Source organism: Antechinus flavipes, chromosome 6 (genome assembly GCF_016432865.1).
Source record: "Antechinus flavipes isolate AdamAnt ecotype Samford, QLD, Australia chromosome 6, AdamAnt_v2, whole genome shotgun sequence".
NCBI lineage: Eukaryota > Metazoa > Chordata > Mammalia > Dasyuromorphia > Dasyuridae > Antechinus > Antechinus flavipes.
This window is the reverse complement of record NC_067403.1, coordinates 122,696,766-122,718,105: the sequence shown is the minus strand read 5'-3', so window position 1 is coordinate 122,718,105 and position 21,340 is coordinate 122,696,766. Positions and strand designations below refer to the sequence as shown.

At 34.8% G+C, this 21,340-nt stretch overlaps 1 protein-coding gene across 12 annotated transcripts in view; it reads left to right on the top strand.

Moving 5' to 3' along the window:
• SORBS2 (sorbin and SH3 domain containing 2) overlaps positions 1-16,499 on the top strand; it is a 126,881-nt gene extending 110,382 nt beyond the window's left edge. For 9 of the 12 annotated variants that reach the window (XM_051967682.1, XM_051967685.1, XM_051967687.1 and 6 more), the window contains 3 exons: positions 5,413-5,462; positions 11,135-11,241; positions 14,113-16,499. In XM_051967682.1, the coding sequence (XP_051823642.1) occupies positions 5,413-5,462; positions 11,135-11,241; positions 14,113-14,174 (219 nt within the window). In that variant the 3' untranslated portion in view covers positions 14,175-16,499. Of the gene's footprint in view, positions 1-4,695; positions 4,786-5,412; positions 5,463-11,134; positions 11,242-14,112 lie in introns of all 12 variants that reach the window. The other 3 variants (XM_051967680.1, XM_051967679.1, XM_051967681.1) reach the window with 3 other exon arrangements.
• Positions 16,500-21,340: the final 4,841 nt, after the last annotated feature.

Here is a 21,340-nt window from a genome sequence, read left to right as displayed (position 1 = left end):
ATGTTTCGGACCCCCAAACCAGATGTCTATTCACTATGTAATTCTGTCTCTTAAGTAATTGTTAGTACTGCTTGATACTGAAGGAAGAAAAAAAGACAAATTGATTCCCAGTGTTACATAACTAGTCATCTTCTGCTAAGGTGGGTTTTCTGAATTATGCAAATAGAGACTAAAGAGTGGCCATTCAAATTAGTAAAGATAAGCTCAGTCATCCAGTTTGGTGTTATACATAGATGGCCACTCTAGTAGTTGAAAAATCTGGTTTCAAATCTCAACCCATATGGACAAAGAGACTCTGGGAAAGTGATTGAGTCCCTCAGATCCCAAATAACATGAACATTATAAGTTGCAGAGCAGGTATTAGTTTAATTTGATAAATTCCCCAGCATTTACTTATAGCAATGAAATCTTCTAGTCAGGACCTCCTACTTGTCCCCCAAAGAAGAAAACTTGATCAGAACCTGTTTTTGAATGTCGCTCAGTATGATTTAACTCAACAGATGTTTAGTTAAGGGGGATCTATATTGTGCAAGTGATTATGCTAGGTTCTAAATGAAATATGACGGAGTCCTTTTAATAGGAGGGATGAGTCATAGCATGAGTTACCAGAAAACAGAAAGTGATAAAAGAGCAAAAGAGTGATCTAAACAGGGATATGAGAAATTTGAAGAGGAAAAGATAAATTCCAGCTTAAGGGTATTAGGAGAGATTTCGTGGAAAAAGTGATATCTGAACTAAGCCTTTAAAGGAAGGGAGGGATTTAAATTGATGAAGGATGGGGTGACGGATGGTGTCAAGGAAGGTCTCAATCTAAGATATGGGAGAAAAGATAAACAAGGGTGCAAAGGTAATAGAAAGCTAAGGAAATAGTCCTTAGCTGAGTTTGTTGGGATTTGGGGATGTTGGGAATGTGAAGCAAATAATGACAAAAAGGTTGAACCAAGGCAGGTTATGGATGATTTTGAATGCCAGGGAAGGAAGTGTTGTTTGTTCTTTAGGAGATCATAGGGAAATAGTGAATATTTCTGAGCAAATAGAAGGATTTCAATGAGGAAAATGAATGAAAATGAGGAAATGAAGTACAATATTTACAGAAGAAGTAGAAATAATGGGATAGATAGATTTCTTAGAGGAAGATGCAACAAAATTTGGTCATTGATTGCTGTCAGGACTAGGGGAGGAATGAAAGTCATAGAACCTCATGATTCAGAAGAACTTCAGAAATATGACAGTCTCACCCATAGCTGAAGTGATAACCTCAACAATATCCTCAACAAATAGCTATATTACCTCCAACTCAAGATTTATATTGGTGGGGAACTATTTAGATCTTGAAAGGACTTCATAGTTATCTGGTATAATCCTCTCATTCTTCATGCAGTTGAGGAAACCTGAGAACCAGATATGTGGAATTCAAACTGACATCCTTCTCTGCCATTCTGGTTTTTTGTTGTTGTTGTTGTTATCTAATTGTTCAAAAATTTTTCCTTGTGCTGAGGTAAAGACGCATCCTTCCCCCACCCTTTACCCCTAGAATTTCCTAGTTCTGACTTCTAGGGCCAAACAAATCCAATCACTCTTACACATTAAAATATAAGAACATTCAAATACAAGAAATTTTATCGGATATTCTTCCAGCAGTCAAGTTATTATGAGGCAGTCTTTTCTATAAGCTAAATGTCCCAAGTTTTTTTAAACAAGCATGGCATAGTTTGTATACCTACACCCTTCTTGGTACTTTCCTTTGGCTTGTCAATATCCTTCTGAAAATGTGGTGCCCGGAAGAAAATAATATACCAGATGTTTCTGACCAGGGTAAATACAATAGCACAATCTCCTCTCTTCATCTAGACACTATACCTTTGTTAATATAAACTGAAATTTCATTAACCTTTTTGGCTATCAAATTCTACTAATGATTCACAAGGACCTTATAGTCTGTTAAAATCTCCAAATTCTTCATGTAAACTTTAGTCTAGCCATATTTCCGCCTATATTTACTTGTACAACTGTGTTGTAATTAAGGGGAGGACTTTCTATATTTTCCCTCTAAATATGATCTTATTAAATGGAGCCTTTCATCCAAGTACACCGAGGTCTCTGTGGGATTCCTTATATCCAATGAATTAACCGTTTCTCCAAGTTCTCTACCTGTAATGCAATTTATTCTTAATAGATCCATTTTGGCACTCAGTAAACACTGTTCTTTTTTTTAACTGCTCTCAAACTATCTTTTTAACTTCTAGAATTTTCTAAAAATTATGCTTAAGCTCTCCAATCTATAATTTGAACAGTCCACATTCTTTTTCTTTTGGAAAGATAGAACATTTACTTGTCTCTAGCCCATGTAGCACTGTGCATTTTCAGAGATCTCTCACAGCAGTTCAGCTATCATGTTACAGATTCCTTTGGAACTCCAGAATAGAATTTATTCAGAACCTATGAGTGGCAGATGATAAGTTTTGAGCCTGGGTAACTGGGAAAAGAATTGATTTTTTTTTTAATGGCAATTAGAGTAAGAGCAACTTGGATGTGATAGGAAGAAATGATGATTTCAGTTTGGGACAGTTTTAGTTTGAGATGCTGTCTATACAACTAAGTGGAGAGATAGTCAGTGAGTAATTAGAAGTACAAGCAGATATTCTTCTTTGAAAGATATTGAAAGATATTTCCCGTCAAAGACTGCAACAATTTGACCTATAGAGGTAAATGAATCTAGTAGTACACAATGACAAATTCTTTAAGATCCATGGAAGGATTGAAAGTTTTTGTTTGTTTGTTTGTTTTAATGTAAAGGAAAGACAGCCCAGGGTTAAACATCAAGGAAGCCTGTAGAATACAGTGAGAACACATGATTATAACAAATTAATCAGTTTTAATAGACGAAAAAAAAATAGTGACCTTAGAATCAAAAGGGAAAAACAATAAACCTGAACCTCCAAGTGAGATAAATTGAAAGAATTTAAAAAGAAATTAAACTAATACAATTACAATGATTAGCAATTATAGTATAGCTATAAAATAGAAATTATGAAAAAAATCTTTCCTCTTCTCCCTCCCATTCCTCTCTCCACTGGGTTGCTTTTTGTGGTTGGCAATTTGATTTTATGACTTTAGTTTCATTAGCATTAGCAATTAAAGAAATAAACCAAAAATAAGATAGTTTCTTTTCTATTCAATTTGGAAATTGTTCATTATGGTGAATATTATTTCTTAATTAGGTGAAATTTTTGTGGATGGTTAGGTACTAGTTCTAAAATTGTTAGGTAACTAGTGAGATTAGGTACTAGTTGTAAAATTATATTTCATGCAATTTTAAAAATAAAAACAAATAAATAAATGACTTGGACATATATATGTATATATATTACAATTTATATTTGTATATAATAGAAGCAAATGAAAATACATTGAATTTATTCTGCTACAACTTGTAACTGCTGGTAGTTGTCAGTCACAATTTGACCTTAAAGGTGATGATGACATTTTTCATAACAGTAATCATTATATGATATTGATAGTGTAATAGTGATTTGTGGTAGTAAAATAGGGGATAGCAGCAAGTCATATTTTTAATTTCCTTCCTTTGAGATAGATGATTTTTTCATTGAATTCTTCTATTCCATTCTCCAGGTCTTATAGTTCCTTTGTGATTTGCCTCATAGGCAGACAGTGGAGCAAAAAAAAAAAATAGTAATTTCAAAAATCAGCTTTTCTAAGGTATTTATGCTATTTAGGGTTCAAAACGTCAAATCCTACTAATGTGGGGGGCACTTTACAATTACCTTTAGAGAGGCATTCTCTATAACTGAGCCCACTTGTTCGTTGGGACCTTAATTTTTACCCAGGACAACATTTAGTTATGTACATTACAGAGGCTCTTCTATACATTATATGATTTGAATAAAACTACTTAGAACAGAAGAACTTTATTATTCACATGTTATATAGGAAGAAATTATGAAGTCATTTCATCATTGAGCTAAAAGAAACCACTATAGTTCATCATTTCCCTGTGTTTTTAAGGATAGCTATCATTTACAAAATGCTTTAAAAAGTTTACATTTTAGACAACCCTGGGAAATAAATACTACTATTTAGATGAAGAATGTGAGGCAAGAGAGAGGTTAGCTGACTTGCCCATGGTCACAGAGCTAGTAAGTGTTTAAGGCCCAATTTGGAATTGGTTATTCCTGACACTTACTCTGTTACTATAATGATTTTGCCACCAATTTGCCTACCTACTTTATGTATTTTGTGTCCTAAATAAAATGGACCACTAGATGATAAAGATTTTCAGGGAAAGCTCTAAACAGCCTATCAGTCATCTACTCTTAAATGCCTCAGAAATCCAGCTGTATCTTTCTTTATGTTTAAGATCATTTAACTAATTACTTCAATGCAGTGGTCATGAAAGATTTGTATTCAGTAAGCTAACATGCAGACTTGGAAAATATCTTATGTTTACAATGTATCTGTTTCACGCAGCATAAGGATGCATATAAAATGTGTGATGAATTACTGTAATGCAGCATTTTTCCTAGAAGATATATTTAGATCACTCAGAGATTACAGATGGATGTAGAATTTACCTATTGATGAAAAGTACTATTTTTTTCCATTAGATGAAAAAATTTTGTAGTGATTTAGGATGCTAAGGCTTATCATTTCCAATATTATAAGTATCTATTACAGATACTGGTCTTGATGCTTAGTTTAAAAAGAGAGGAAACTCTTTTGAGGGTTCAGTGCACTGGAAATATCTACCAGTATTTCTCTAATAAGGTAAAATGTTACATGTTACCTGGATATTGTTTGTTCCAGTCTATTTAAAGTCGTCTGTTTTCCTTTAAAATCTGCATGGTATTCTCCTCATCTTGAAAAGGGACAGTGTTAATCCAAATGTAGCATGGGGTGCCTGCCCAGTTGATATTTTCATGTGTACTGTACATGAGAATGTTGTCTGTTCAGGAACAACATAATGAATGAATGTGGCTCCTTTGCTGTCAAAATTCAATGTGATTTATTTTTTGCTTGTTTGAGAATATATGGGAGACTAAGAATGTATGCTATTGTCCATCCTGTCCCATTCGAGTGGTCTGCGTCTTTGCAATATTCCTGGCCTCTGAAAAATCAATGGGATTTGTGATAGTTCTTTAACATGTGAAGAGTCTAGATTGTAGACATGTTCCAAGTATTTTGAACATGAATTGTTTGGGTTAAATTTTGACAATTCCCTTCAAAATATTCCAATTCTCAATCCTGCAATAGTCCTATTGTTTGCTTTTTCTTTCCTCTTGGTTTTTTACAACAGGAAATATTAAATGTCAAGAAAAAATACCATGCCATTATCCAAACTTTTACTTAGTAATGTACTATGCTTTTTTTACATCAAAAATCATTTCATTACAGCCACAGCGCCCTGGGTTTACTCATGAAAACATACAAAGTGGGGGGGAACCGTAAGTATCCGTCTTCTCTTCTAAATTCAAGAATAACCCTAACCCTAACAAAAGAAGGGGGGAATAGCCAGTGAGCTCAAATACAAAATCTGTGTGGCCATAAAGGAAAATGGTAAATTTCTTTATGTGACAGAGTTCCATTTGCTCCAAATAAGCAATCTAATTTGATTGTATTTCACCTGTGTTATATTCCATAACTTTAATGTTACATGCCATCAGGAAGTCATGCTTAGATGAAGAGTTCCTTGTCTTTGCTTTATGATTGAGCTAGACTCCCTCCTAAGATTTATGAGTCAGTTTTCCTTCCTCATTATGGCTCTTAGCAAGCATCAATTTCATTGTAATGCAGCTAGCTCACCTTGTTATTGGGAGAACAGATGAGTGAGAATAGCCCATTGGAGGAACTTTCTGAAACAGTTCTGATGCCCCAGAAGGACCCTTTCCAAATGGCAGCCTTTCATAAATTGCTCCTACTTAACCAAGCTCATTTAGTTCCTTAGCCTGAGAAACACTCTCCTCACATCAGCCATAGTGATCCATGCTAGAAGTCATTGGCAGTCGTCTTGATTTTTGTTTTATCATTGGACCTTGATGATCTTGAAGGAAAGAGAAAGGCTGATGACTTTGTACAATTTTGCCTCACTTAAATGCAGCTTACTCTCAAGTTATCACCATCATGATGGCTTTGATTTTTTTATGGAACAATAGACAAATAAATGATCTCTCCCATTTACCAAATTAGCCTGTAGTTTCTAGACAATCTCACTAGAATTCTTACCCCTTATTTCTACTCAATACTTTTTTTTTCTTCATTCAACAAGCATTAGTTAAGCACTTGTTTTTTGCAAGGCATGCACCTTTAAGACTAGAGCTACAAAGAAAATGAAAAACAAGTTCTGCACTCAAGGACGTTTTATCATACTGGGGGTGGGCAGGAGAGAAAATTCATGTACATAAAAAAATAAAAAATAACTCTGTGGAACAAAAGACAACTAACAACTCAGAAAATCAGGAAAGACTTTCTGTAGGAGAAGGCACCAAAGAGATATCAACCCCTTTTCATCCAAATGCTGGGATATTATTAGTAAAGATGCTAAAATCTCTTCTGTAGCATCAACTATAATATCCTCAGTAACTCTCAAGCCTTCTGACCATATTCCTATCCCTGAACCATAGTCTTTCTGTTCCCAGAGAATAGCAATTAAGCCATTTTTATGAATTTTAGATCATTCATCTAGAAAGGGATCTTCAAGCTGATCTAGTTCAACACTTTCTTTTAATAGATGAGAAAGCCAAGACCTAGGGAGATTAAGTGATTTGCTCAAAAACACATGAATGCCTAGTGGCAGAGCTGGGATCCTGTGATATCAAAGTCTGTGTTTTTCCATTATACCAACTTGTCTCTCTCTGATTTGGCTCTATGGTTTGTTCCCTTCATTTCCCTAACTCACCTCTTTCCTAACCCTAAACCCTAAACCCTCACCCTCAACTAGAGTCCATAACCTAGAAAACCTTCTCTCAGCTTAAAACGCCATAGTCTCAGAAGCTAGTAAGAGAAAAAAGTTGATAAGAAAATCCATAAGCCTTTGCAAGGAAAGATGATGAGTGCAATTTTTACTGAATTTGGAAATTGTCTAAGAACATCTTCTAATTTTCATTTTTAAATTCCTATTGAGCAGTTTATAGACAATTTCAAGGTGGCCCCTTATTGAAAATAGTAAATTATAATATTCTTTAGGAGCATAAATGTTTTATCCTATTCTTTATCCCATCCTTTTATCCCATCCCTATTTTTAAGTGATAAGGAATATTGGGCGTTGTTTTCTGTGGACGCAGAATTTAATTGATTTTCTGACCACTTACTAAAGCTATACTTTTGACGATCAGATTTAATATTTGTTTTAAATAATACTGCCCAGTTACATTCCATGAAATATAGGTAGAGAACTTGGCTTCATTTAGATCCTTAAGTAAGTCTTATGAATAGCTAGGTTCTGAGTCTTAAAAGATTCAAGAATAATTCAATTTTGCCTTTTCTTGGAATAAGGGAAATTTTTCACTAAAAGAAAAAAATATCCCTTTAAGGCATCCTGTTTCTTCCACCACTCATTCCTATTTCCTCCAGTATGTCTTATAGGACAGCCCTTTTAGTCTTTTACAGCATGACTGAACCCCCAACACAGAGGAAGTATCCCTTCTTAAAGTGACTTGATTTAAATACTAATAGAAGCAGGAAGTTCCTGGGAAGATGCCTCAATTCTTTGCTCACATTTCCAAGTAATGAGAGAAATGAAAGCAGGACCATTTCAGTAAACACACAGACACATCATCCTATGATCAAATCAAAGTTTGTACCTGCAAACTGGTCTTTGATAATAATGTAGCTGCTAGAGCAGTTAGATGATGCTGTGGATAGAGTGCCAGCCCTGAAGTCAGGAGGATGTAAATTCAAATCTGACCTCAGGACACTTAATACTTATGAAATATGAAACCCTGGGCAAGTCATTTAATCCCAATTGCCTCAGCAAAATAATAATTATAATAATAATAATGTAATTGCCCAGGGTCTTAAAGCCTTGAACCAGTCACATCCTTCCATTCTGAAAAATCAGTGCTCAGCCCAGAGGAAAGCAATACAATTTCAAACATTTTGGAAGATACATGACAGGGACAGCTAGTTGGTGTAATGGATAGAGCACCAGCCCTGAAGTCAGGAGGACCTGAGTTCAAATATGACCTCAGACACTTAATACTTCCTGGCTGTGTGACCCTGGGCAAATCAATTAACCCAATTGCCCCAGGAAAAAAAATACACAATAGTGCCAAACTGATGAGCCAAAAACATTCTGCCCTCACCAAAGAGGATAATATGAGATTACACAATGACAACATATTCAGATATTTTTAGAGCGAGGTCATTTCCCAAGACAGAGAGCACTATTCAAAATTGAGTGTTTTTCCCTTTATTTATCCAAACTAATTTCACCCCAAACTCTTAACATCTACTGGAAATATCAAGAGATTTTCCATAGGGCTTTAGAGATAAGAACTATTTTAGATGTCATTTATTCAATCAAAAAAAAAAAGCCATTTGATGGGCAAAATTGTACAATGGCTGATCAATGTCTTCATTATGAATATAAATGATCAATTTTATTCTAAGAGATTGTCTTCACCTGCTTTCCAAAGAAATTTGTGACCTCTCAAAATGTTTACAACTCCTGACTTCTTTAACAAATGAGGAAACAGGCCCAGAAATATGGTTTGCCCACTGTAGCACAGCTAGTGTGTGGATTTGAATCCAAGTCTTCTACCTCCAAATCCCAGTCTTTTACCTCTTCTGCACTATCTCCCCAACCAAAAACAGCCAGTGCCTTCACATTCCTTTTTCCTATACTGAAAATCAGCTCTTAAGAAACAATATAATGAAATAGTTTGCCATAAGGTAAGAATGAATAATAAGGCTTTTAGCTTAACTCTTCTCAGTATATTTTCATTTTAATAGGGAACCAAACAAACCAAAGGAATGGTAGAATGGTAGAATTTTAGGTGTCAAGAGCAAAATAGTATATTTGGAGAAAGAAAGAAACCTTTTTGGATTTCCTTTTGAACATATCATATGGTGGCAATCTAATCCATCTATGTGTAAGGCTGACCTCTTGACCTTATCCAAGCCATTAGTAGTCCACACTTCTGTTCAGGAAAGCTCCAGTGAGTGTTGTACTACTGAAATATAGAATAGTAAACACATTTGAGAGTAAGTTAATATGTCAGTGCCCTAAAATACTTATTATGATTATATTTAGGTCCTGAATCTCAAAAGCATTTTCCCCTTATTTTATCATTATTTTATTTTCCCACTTAAAGAACAATTTTAATTAATATATATGACATATGTAATTAATATAATAACAAATATAATGGATATCAATTATAATTAATAAGAACAATTATAGATGATTAATTTTCCCATTCCTGAATCATCTCAGCCTTGTCAGAATCACTAGTGTCCATTTTCTCAGTGCCAAATGATCCCCAATGCTGCCCTTATTTTTATCTACCATTAATTGAGGGACTGCAAATAGCAGTCTTTTGAGAATGCTGCCAGAGGAGACCGCAGAGTAGGGACAAGAACATTGGCCAGAGAAGATGTAGTTTCTAGACTTAGCCTTACCACTTAATAGCTGTATATCTTGTGCAAGCCTCCTATTCCCTCTGGACCTGCATTTCCTCAGCTGTATAATTAAGGAACTGAAACATGTAACATCTAAAATCTCTTCCAAGTCCAAATCTATGATCTTCCAATTTTCCTAGCTGCATAACAATTTGTGAGAATTAAACAAACTTCTTTTTTTCATTCTCCATGGGGAAGATATATTTTAGCCATATAAAACTGGCTTCCAGAGCCTTCAATTGTCAGATGGACCCAGTCATGTTAATTTATGTACCAGTTTCTCCTTGGCCATCTCAGATATTGTATTTTTGGTTTTTAAGATACCATTGTTCATCTTGTTTATAAATTTCTTCTGTAAGATGGTGGTACTAGAATCCCCAAATTCTTTATTGCTCTTTCATTAATGCTTCTTTTATAGCCTCTCAAGAAATATGGGATTCTGGGGAATGGTAGCGTTCAATTATTTGAGGGATATGAAGGAATTGTTCAAAAGTGTGAAAGGGGGGGAGGAAAAAATCTTTGTAATTCTTATATAACATGAAACATGTAGCTTTAAGCTATTTGGCATTGGATTAAACAATGAACATTTTAAAATCCATCGTTTTCCGTTGTTTCATCCTGGTCTGTAATCCATACATAGCATAAAATGTACTATCTGAATAAGATTTCCCCCCCACTGAGACTATTCCACAAACTCTAGTTGATTATAAATTTATTAAGATAAAACACTTTCATGGGTGCATGTTTTCAATAGTGTGGACCTTCATTCCACTGGTATAAGTTGCAACCCATCCATCTATAAGCAGGTCTTATTTAGGTCATTGCATAAATACAAAGAGAATGGCCACCCAGTGTGCCAGCGGACTTTTTTGGTATATGCGCATGTATGTATTTTTAATAGGTAATGAAGATGAAATGAAAAAAGTGGCTTTTAAAAAAATGACATCTCCTTATGGCAGAGTGGCACTCTAACAAATTCCCACATAGGTACTCAAGAGATATATTTAAACTATTTGGTTTCTCTTAATGAAAATGTATTTTGAAAACCAAATCTTTCAAAATTTATGCCACAGATATATGTGAGCCTAAATAGCTATCTTCAGAAACACTGATTCTCTAAGAGCCTTTCTTATTTTCTGTAGGTGGATCATAATAACTTTTTTTAATTCAATTTCATTATCTAAGTTGTGTGAGACAGCCAAAGTCATCAGATGAACAAAATAAGCATCTGCCTTAAAAACTCAAAAATATTAGAATGCCCTTCATAGCGTGAATAGTGAAATTACATAATTATGTAATCATAGCCCCAGCCCAGTACCCTAATGAAGAGTTTTACCTTCTTCCTCTCCATGTTGACTAAAATTTCACGTTCCTTGGTATATTTTTAGTTAGAATGCCATTTTTCCAACCAAAGTGACAATTTCACCTCCTTCTCTAGCTTAGCAAAGGTGCAAAGAACTTTGTTTAAACACACGCATTTGTATTTGTCCTGTTTAAGGTTTCAGGCTCTGTATAACTATACTCCTAGGAATGAAGATGAATTGGAGCTCAGGGAGAGCGATGTCATTGATGTGATGGAGAAATGTGATGATGGATGGTTTGTGGGTATGTGTCCGATTCTTTTCATATACATTTTGCTTGCTCATAATTTGCTTGCACACTTTTGCATAATTTGTTGCTTTCTACTGAATGATAAATCATGCTTTCTTTGACTTCATACACTCCTTGACCTCTTAAATATATAAAAATGCAGATGCACTATGTAATTCTAAGAAATTTTCTCTTAAAAAAAAAGTCTCAGTCCAATTCCAAGTCAATGGTATGACTTCACAGTATAATCTCCAACAAAAGGTCAATGTATATGTATATATAGATATAGATATGTGGAAAGGGCTAGAAGTTGTAGTTTTGGGTTGATAGAAGAAAAAAAATCATTTCTTCACAATTAGATCTTTCTTAGCTTAGCTTGGAAGTATTGGTTTCTTGCTGACTTCAAGTAGAGGCTGGATGATCAGGAATGTACAATATTGTTCTCTCTATATGTCTTCAGGTATTCTCTAATATCCTTTGTCAAGATTTTCCTTTGCAGCTTTGGAGAGTTGAGTAGTTTTTCTGTCTTTTCTAATTCAATTCAAGGATGCTCAAGGATGACATTGCCTATATTTTATTACATCTATACCACAGTGAAAGTGTTTAGTAAATGGTTAAAAATAATCATGGAGCCCAGCTATGGTAGCACATACTTGTAGTCCCTACTGCTGTGGTACTGACTAATTATCTGAGCTCAGAAGTTCCAAGCTTTAGCAGAAGGAATTCAGCTCAGATCTGGGTTGTTGGGCTAGTTCAGAAGTGCTAACCCTGGGATTCATAATCTTGGTTCAAAAAAAATTGAAATTGGATTTTTTTTTTTGGTAATTCTATGTATTTTGTGCATTTAAAAGCACTAACATGAGCACCTATCAACTTCACTATGCTGCCAGTTGGGGCCATGACACAAATAAAAGGTTAGCTATTTCCTTCATTAAGATTTTGTGAATAAGATAAATGCCCAATGTTTTAACAAGAAAACAGAATGTATGAAAGGCTTATTCAGACAGATAAATGCTCATGATTTTTTTTCTTTTGAGACTACTCCTCTATCTCATTTGGCTGAAAGTATCACAATCAGATATGACCAAATCCCAGTACTGATTTGTTCAGGAGCTTTAACCTGCTCTGTTTTTCTACCTCAAGGCAGAGGTAGAAGCACTCTCCTTATTGGTGCCAGATTTAGTACACACACCTGATCAGCTTTATACTCTACTCTATACTCTAAGCTCAGAATTTCTGAGTTTAAGTGATTCATCAGCGTTAGCCATCCCCCATCCCCCCAGCAGTAGGGACTACAGGTATATACTACCATACGGTCTCCAGTGATTATATTTAAGCATTAATGAACACCTTCATTGTGCTACAGATAAAGGTATAGGTAAATAACAAAACTATACTTAGGAAAGCAAATACATACGCACACACACACACACATATATATTACATTATATGTGTGTATACATATGTATATGTGTACACTCACATACACACACACACACACACATATATATATACACACACACATCTATAGATATATAGTTATGGAAAGAGAACTAGATTATTCTACCTTTGTCTCTTTCCTTACTTTATCCGTAGTCCTTCCTCACTACCAACCTCCTTTGCCTCCACTTCTTATTATGAGCCTTATTGGTAGTGTAACTATTATAGTCCCATTATACAGATGAAGGGAGAAAAGGCAATTTGCTCTTGGTAACAGATCTAGGTCTTTTATTCAACTCTCTTGATTCCCAATTTAAGCATCTATTTCTTCACACATTTTTCTGTAACTAAGAGAAAATCCATGATTGCGACCTTTATTGACCACTTCCAATTGTGGTTTTTATGCAACCAGTAAAGGCAAATAAATTAAAGGGAGATTAATTACATAGCAAGTATCAAATATGGGACAGTAAATTCAGATGAGTAGCTTAAAAAAAAGTATATTTCTTTTAAATTAACTTGCTTATACTTAAATGTGCTGGAAATTCTAAATTACATATTTCATCTGCTGTTTTTTAAAAGATTCTTTGATAGAATGTTCTTGAGGTGAAATGCATTGATGTATTCATCATTACCCTTTTAGCATTCAATTTAAATATTGCATGGAAACATTTTTAATAACTTAAACATCACATCTACTAATGATGCCTTGTCTTCCAAACCCCCCAACAGTTTCTTCTCATTTATATGTTGACTTTCTGTAATTCATTGAAAATCAATCTAATTTGTTAAGATTTTGAGCAAGTAAGATTTTTTAATGAAGGATATGACCTTCATTATAAATAAGGTGACAAAAATTTTGTCACCTAGTATCCAAATTATTTTTAAATAGAAGAGGGAAAGTTTCACTCTTGTTACGTAGCCCAAATATTACCTCCTATATCTCCCAGCTGTAGACCACTACTCTGCAAGCTTTCCACCTCATTTGGAGAATTATATTGGAAGATATAGTTTTAACATGTACCTCCATTACTTCTCCCATTTTCCTCTTTGCAATCTCCTGCTGCTCCATTTTCCAGTCAAAAAAAATTTCATCTCACCCTACTGTTCAGAGCCAACCACATACCTAAAATCTCATTGCAATTCACTTAGATTTAGAAATTGATTACCAAAAGGTTATATTTCCAATTAGTGAAATTAGATAATAGTAGATAACAATTAGATAACAATAGAACATGACCCAGTCCTTCACATCAAGCAACATAGAGAACCTAAGTATTGTGATGGTTTTTAGTCTTAAAATGGATTTTCCCTCCTTCCTCTTTAAAGCCTGTGGTGTTGGAAGCACCAGCAAGGCCTTGGATATGAAAACTGTCTTCAAGGCCCCATGCATGTAGTGATGGTTCATTGTTATGCCTCCTTTCATTTCTTGCTTCTTACTTTCAGGAACTTCAAGAAGAACCAAATTCTTTGGTACTTTCCCCGGAAACTATGTCAAGAGGCTGTGAATTCTTTTCTCTACTTATTTATGCTGCATTTCAGCAATACATTCACATCAAATTTCTTGGAAAACATGCTTCCCAGGACTTCTGTTTCCATGCTTCACAAACAGAAGGCTTTAAGCATCATCATCACCATCTTCATCCTTGCAGTGCAGAGTTACAGCTGCCATGACCCCTTTGGGAGAAGAGGCTGGAGGGTTTTGCTGTAACTGTACTTAGTCCTGTTACCTGTTTTAAATGTTTACAATTTGAAACACAAAAACAACCTGGAGTTGTATTATACATAGAAACAAAATGGATGAAATCTGGAGTCCAATTGAGAAGTATCTCACAGAGAAGCTTTTCTGGTCCCCTAATCAAAAACTCTAGCAGATCACCTCCCCTGAGACAGCTGGAAGATAGTGTTTCCTTAGGACATGCTGATATTTGCATTTCCACCTCTTTAGTTTGGCAGGATACATTATTTTCACTTTGCTGCATCACAAGTTTGCCTCTTGTTCGAGTTGACAATATATTTTTAACTCTAATTCAGTGATTGTTTGCCTTCGTTTACTGGTTGTAACACGCACAGTGATTGTAAAATCTTCAGCAAGAGTAGGAACCTTCACTTGGACAAGCATGATTTTATTATCACATTTGAGTTTTCTAATAGGACTGTTTTCCTTAAGGGTTGGAGAAGTTGGCTTTTTGTTGGTTTGGGTTTTCTTTTTTTAACTTTTTAAAAGTGTAAATGATAAGAAAATTTACAATTTTAAGTAATTACTATGAAAAAGAAGAGGTAAAAGATGGACAGCAAAAAAAAGTGTTGCGTTCTAAAGTTGCATTACTATTTTATGTTAAAAATGTTATAATCAGCAACATGAACTATGAGATATTAGTTTTATTTATCAGATTAATTTTAAATAAAAGCAGTGTTAGTGCAAAGATTCATTTGAACGTAGACCCTTGAACAAGATACTCACAGAAAGTATCTTCAAGAGCTATGTACTGGTTTTATTTTTATTATATTGCATATATGTGTGCACATATACATGCATGATTGTATATGAACATACAGTACATATGCATATGTTGCACATTTATGAAAATGTTAGACTCCCAAGGCACGCATTATTTTATAAAAATAAATATATATATAGCACTTCAGAAACATCAGAAGTATTAATCCACGTTTTTGCTTTGCTTTTTTGTTTTCCTTTAATGAACAAAGCAATTATTTGAATGCACCACTTATCTTATTTCTGTAAGGTTCAAGTCCAAATAGTGTCTGTATTAGAAGACAGGAGTATATTAAGCCTATGTCTCCCAGCGTGTGTATTTGTATAAAATCTTTCCTACTCATAAATCGGGCACCTTGTTAGACCCAAATCTTGGAATTTATCAGGACGGAGTCCTGGAAAAAACACTGACTTTGGGGTCAGACTTAGGTTTGAGTCTTGGCTCCATGAATGGTTTGTTCTAGATCATCTAAATTCGAATTCCAAAATATGATGAGCTTAAGACCATACTAAATAGTGATTAACTGGTAATCAAAACCCACAAGAATGAATAGCAGTGAATTATGCCTCTGTTACACTCACTCAGAGACCTGGCTTAAGAATTCTTATGACTATACAAGAACTGTTCATATTTGGATTCTTGAGCACCTTATAAATGACAGACTTTTAATGGCTTTTCACCTGTGCTCAGTGACTGATTTTTTTTTCCCCACAATGGACATAGCCTCTCAAATATTGTACATATATTTGCCTCTCTTTTGTACAGTAACAAATGGGAAAAAATTCCTTTTCAGTCTTCACCCCATACTTAACAGTAACTGAAGAAAAATTTTTCAATAGGTTTTCCTGACTCACAAATCATGATGCTTACTTTGAGAGTGCAATTCTTTGGCTTTTATGCAAAATTTTATAAATTTTTAAAAATGGTCTTAGCAGCCAGATTGAAATGTATGTATATATCTTTATTACAGAGAAATGTCATTAGTCTGAAGATAAAGAAACACCTTTGTGCAGCCTATCCTTCTTAATGCTGTAGTCATGACAAGATTTCTATTGCAAAGGCTTTGGAGCTCAGAGCTAGGTCAACTGCATGCAGCTTTGCCAAGGAATGATTAGTAACTACCTTTGATGCCATTTATGATAAAAAAAACACTTCAATATCTGTTGCCTGTAATATTTAAGACAAATGCTGTTTCTACTCTATCTGATTTTAAAAAGAAGGGGGGAAATAATTTTTTTTCACACTTGGCTTTCAGGTAATTGAATTCTTACAAGCAAAGGTCTGTGTTTTCTTTTCTTGAATAGACTTCTAATAAATTTTGCTTGGAGTACACCTAGCTTTTCTTCCTGGTATTTAATGACATGTTATCTTGAAGAAGAATTGTGTATTTATATCCAATTATATCCATTGTGTATGAATATCCTATTCACATAAACGAAATGAAAATGTGCTTACTTTGGTCTCTTTTGCTGTTGCAAACATGGAGATAGACTTTAGAGCAAGCCACCATAAATCTGTTTTTGAGTTATTCTTAAACTAGCATTTACAGCATTTTTTAGTAAAACATCTGGCACATGGTGTTATTTTTGCCTCAAAAGTAGGCATCTCTTCCAAAAAAGTAGCAGGGCCGAGTATATATTACTTTCAAGAATTTATGTGCATATTCTCGCCACTATATAGCTGGATTAAACTTGATCTATGAAGCTTTAGAACTATTTGAAGAACTAAATGGCACAATGGTTAGGGTGCTGGAATTGGATTCAAGAAGACTCACATTGTGGAGTTTAAATCTGGCCATTCAGATTAGTTGTGTGATCCCAGGCAAGTCACTTAAACCCTGTGTACCTGAGGTTCATCATATGTAAAAATGAGCTGGAGAAGGAAATAGCAAATCACTATAGTAACTTTGTCAAAAAAACAAAACAAAACAAAACAAAAAAACAAACCCAAAAATAAAAATGAAAACAAATGAGATCACAAAAGTTGGATACAACTGAAAAACTGCCAACCAACAACAGCAACATAAGGGTCCTTACTTTTAAGTTGTTTTAAATACCTTGCTACAAAAGGATATTCTTTTTCTTATGACAAAATTGTAAGCCCTTTTCCTTTTTCATCTTTCCTCTTTAATATCCCATTCTCTACCTTACAAAAGTGATGTTCATCTGGAGGAAAGAATAGGTTTTTTAAAATGCCATGTGAGGATATTTAGCCTATAAAAGAGTTTTTGTGGGTGGGGAGATATGACAGCTGTCTTCATATCTTAAGAGCTGTCATATAGAAAAGGGGTTAGATTTCTGCTCTTTGGTCCCAGAGGTAAGAACTAGGACTAACAGGTGGAGTTACAAGGAGATCAATTTCAATTCAAAATAGGGAAGAGCTAATTAGGGTTGTTGTGGAAGTGATTGGCAGAGGATGGATAACCATTTCTTGGAAAATCACACTGGATAGCTTCTGTTTCTCCCAGCTTTAATTCTATGACTTCTATACTAGAATATTTATCTATCCCTCTCATCCATGTATCAAAAAACACACATACACCTCTTCTGGAAACTCAATCACAAAGAAAGATGCCAAACTTTCTTCTTGATCCCTGTCTTTCTCTTCATTCCTTAGAATCTGTAATCATACTGTAATCCAAACATTTCCAAGGTCACATGTACCCTGATAACAAAAACATAGATTCTGAAAGAGCCAAGAGGCAATCTAGTTTAACCTCCTGCTTTTACAGAGAAGTAAGCTAAAACCCAGAGAGCTAAAAATTTGTTTGCAAAATATAGATGTTATTTCATTTAATCCTCATACCACTCCTGTAAAGAAAATGCTTCTTTCATTTTTCAGATGAGGAATCTGAGGTAGGCAGCAATTAAGTGACTTCCCTAGAATCACACAATAAGTGTCTAAAGCAGGATTTAACCTAGTTCTTCCCAACTTTAAATCCAATGTTCTATCCACTGTGCCATCTAGGTGCTAATTTTTGTTGGAACTTCTATAAGGAACCTATAGAGTCTCAATCTAAAGATGAAAGGCAATTGTATGGATAATCAGAAATTGATTCCCATTGCCTTCAAAATGTAGGTGATTCAAAATCATCCAAAAGTCAAGGAAGTTACACATTTATGTTTAAAGAACAAGAATATCAATATATAAAAGTAATGTCTTAATTAGGAACTAATCAGCAGTCCATATCCATAATCGTCTATTTATTAAAAAAAAAAAAATCCCATCCCGATAGAGGCAGCAGATAACAGTAGATAAAGGGCCAGACTTGGACTTTGGAAGACCTGGTTCGGGTCTGATCTCAGACACATAATAACCATAGTATGATCTTTACCTCTCACTGTCCCAAGGTCACATTTATAAAATCAGAGGTCTAGATATTAATAATTAATTAATTAATTAAATAGGAGGAAGAGAGGGAGGAAGGAATTAGCTTCATGAATTTTAGGGCAAAGTCAAATTAAATTGAGTCTCCATTACTTTCCCAATCCCACACACTGTAGGTAGAACCATAATGAGGAATCTATATAAGACAAAAGCATGAAAGGCATCTTAGGTGTGTGGGTGGTGGAGGTGGGGGGAAGGGATGGATATGGACTATAATCAAGAAGAAGGCAAGAAGTATCAAGAAGGGAACCATTACTGTGGAAAAGAGACCCAGAACTAGTGATAGGAAAGAAATCTAGAATCCAAGTCTCCTTACTTAACTGGGTACTTTCTATCAAGTCTGAACTCTGACCTCTCTTTGAATGTTTGGGCTACTGGCCATTCTAGAATAATGGCCCTTAGTCTCATAACTGAATGTCATAAAAGGAAATGAGGCTTTCTTTGGTTTCCTCCAAGTTGCTGTTACTTCAAACACACACATCTCTGTACAATATTCTTTTAAAAAGATTTGGCACTTAGAGAAGGTAAAATTCCACCAACAACATAAGAGGAAAAAATGGTCCTCAGCATGGGAAGTAAAAGCATCCTGGGAAAGGAGAGCTCTCCAATAGGGATTACGGGGTAAGTTCTTTCTCTCCTGTGGTTCTCCCTTGCCTCCTTTACATCAAACCATGTCCATCCTTCCCCCAAACATGTCTTTCATGCTTTTGTCTTATATAATTTCCTAATTAGAATTCTACCTACAATGTGGGACTAGGAAGGTATTAGAGACCCAATTTAATTTGATCTTGCCTTAAAATTCATGAAGCTAATCCCTCCCTTTCTTCCTACTTTTATTCTTTCTTTCTTTCCTCCTTCCATTCCTACCTTTTTTCCTCCTATTTAATTTAATCAATTTTCAATTCTCAAAAAGGCCAAGAGGACTCTGGCCTTTCATGATGTAGGTGGAGGGATGGAGGCCTTGCCTAGATATGTTGACTCAGTACCAATCTCCACTTAGGGATTCCTCTCAAGGAATTAAAAGAATTATTTTCCCAATTTTGCACATGAAGAAACTGAGGCTCAGACTAAGTGGCTTGCTCATTACCAGAAAGTATATGAGATGGGCTTCAAATCCAGTCCTTTCTTACTCTAGGCCTAGTGCTCTCTCTATTCTGCCAACTACTCACTCTCTCCCTAGGGAGAAGGATTTGAGTTTAAAAGTTCATATTTATATAATGTCTTAAGATTTTATAGAATCTTTTCACAGGGGGAGAATTAAGACTGAAATAATCACAGAATTGAACACTTTTTGCAGCTGGAAATATAATATGGATCTGACTTTTAATCAGGTTAATTATGTACTGATAAAGTTAAATGGGTCAACAGAGTTTATTCCTTCTATAATTTATCTTTTCTCTCCCTCTTTTTTCCAGAAACACTGGCACACACAATTCCTAACATTATCAGTAACAGCACTTCAAGATTCAGCATGATGAGAAAAACTGATAGAAAAAACAGAGGAAAGGAGTAGAGAGAAAGACAGTGAAAGAAGAAGAGATAAAGATAGTGAGGGAGGTAAAAGAGAGGGAGAGAAAGGGAAGGAAGAAAGGAGGAAATGACGGAGGGTGGGAAGAGGGAGAGAGAAAAGAAAATAAGGGAAATAAACACTCAAAACTAAATTTTAAAATGTCTTGAGAAAGATTCCACAGAATGAAAAAGCTTACAAGTAATAACAATTATAAAATTTTAAATGAATACCAAGAAAACATCAACTAGTAACTTTTATGCCTCTTTTTTTCTTCTCTATAAAATCTTTGTGAAAAAGTGTCCTTGATGTAAATATATTATACATATTTATACAATACTGAACCAAGTCTTTGCTGTCATAATGCCAAAAAATATGACTGAGATTCATTGAATACAGATCCTCTTGGTCTTATCATTTAATGATTACAGAAAAGCTTCTGACCATGCAAAATGGAAGCATTTTGCTCATGAGTACACACAACTTAGACAGATATTACTTTTTTTTAAATAGTTTTTTGCTATTTACAAGTTATATGTATGGGTAATTTTACAGCATTGACAACTGCCAAACCTTTTGTTCCAATTTTTCCCCTCCTTCCCCTCACCCTCTCCCCTAGATGGCAGGATGACCAGTAAATGTTAAATATATTAAAATATAAATTAGATACACAATAAGTATACATGTCCAAACCGTTATTTTGCTGTACAAAAAGAACTGGACTCGGAAATATCATACAATTAGCCTGTGAAGGAAATCCAAAATGCAGGCAGGCTAAAGTATAGGGATTGGGAATTCAATGTAATGGTTCTTAGTCATCTCTCAGAGTTCTTTTTCTGGGTGTAGCTGGTCAGGTCATTACTGCTCCATTAGAACGGATTTGGTTCATCTCATTGCTGAAGATGGCCAAGTCCATCAGCACTGATCGTCATATAGTATTATTGTTGAAGTACATAATGATCTCTGGACCTGCTCATTTCACTCAGCATCAGTTCATGTAAGTCTCTCCAGACCTTTCTGAAATCATCCTGTTGGTCATTTCTTACCGAACAATATAATATTCTGTAATATTCATATGCCACAATTTATTCAGCCATTCTCAAATTGATGGGCATCTACTCAGTTTCCAGTTTCTGGCCACTACAAACAGGACTGCCACAAACATTCGTGCACATACAGGTCCCTTTCTCTTCTTTAGTATCTCTTTGGGATATAATCCCAGTAGTAACACTGCTGGATCAAAGGGTATGCACAGTCTAATAACTTTATGAGAATAGTT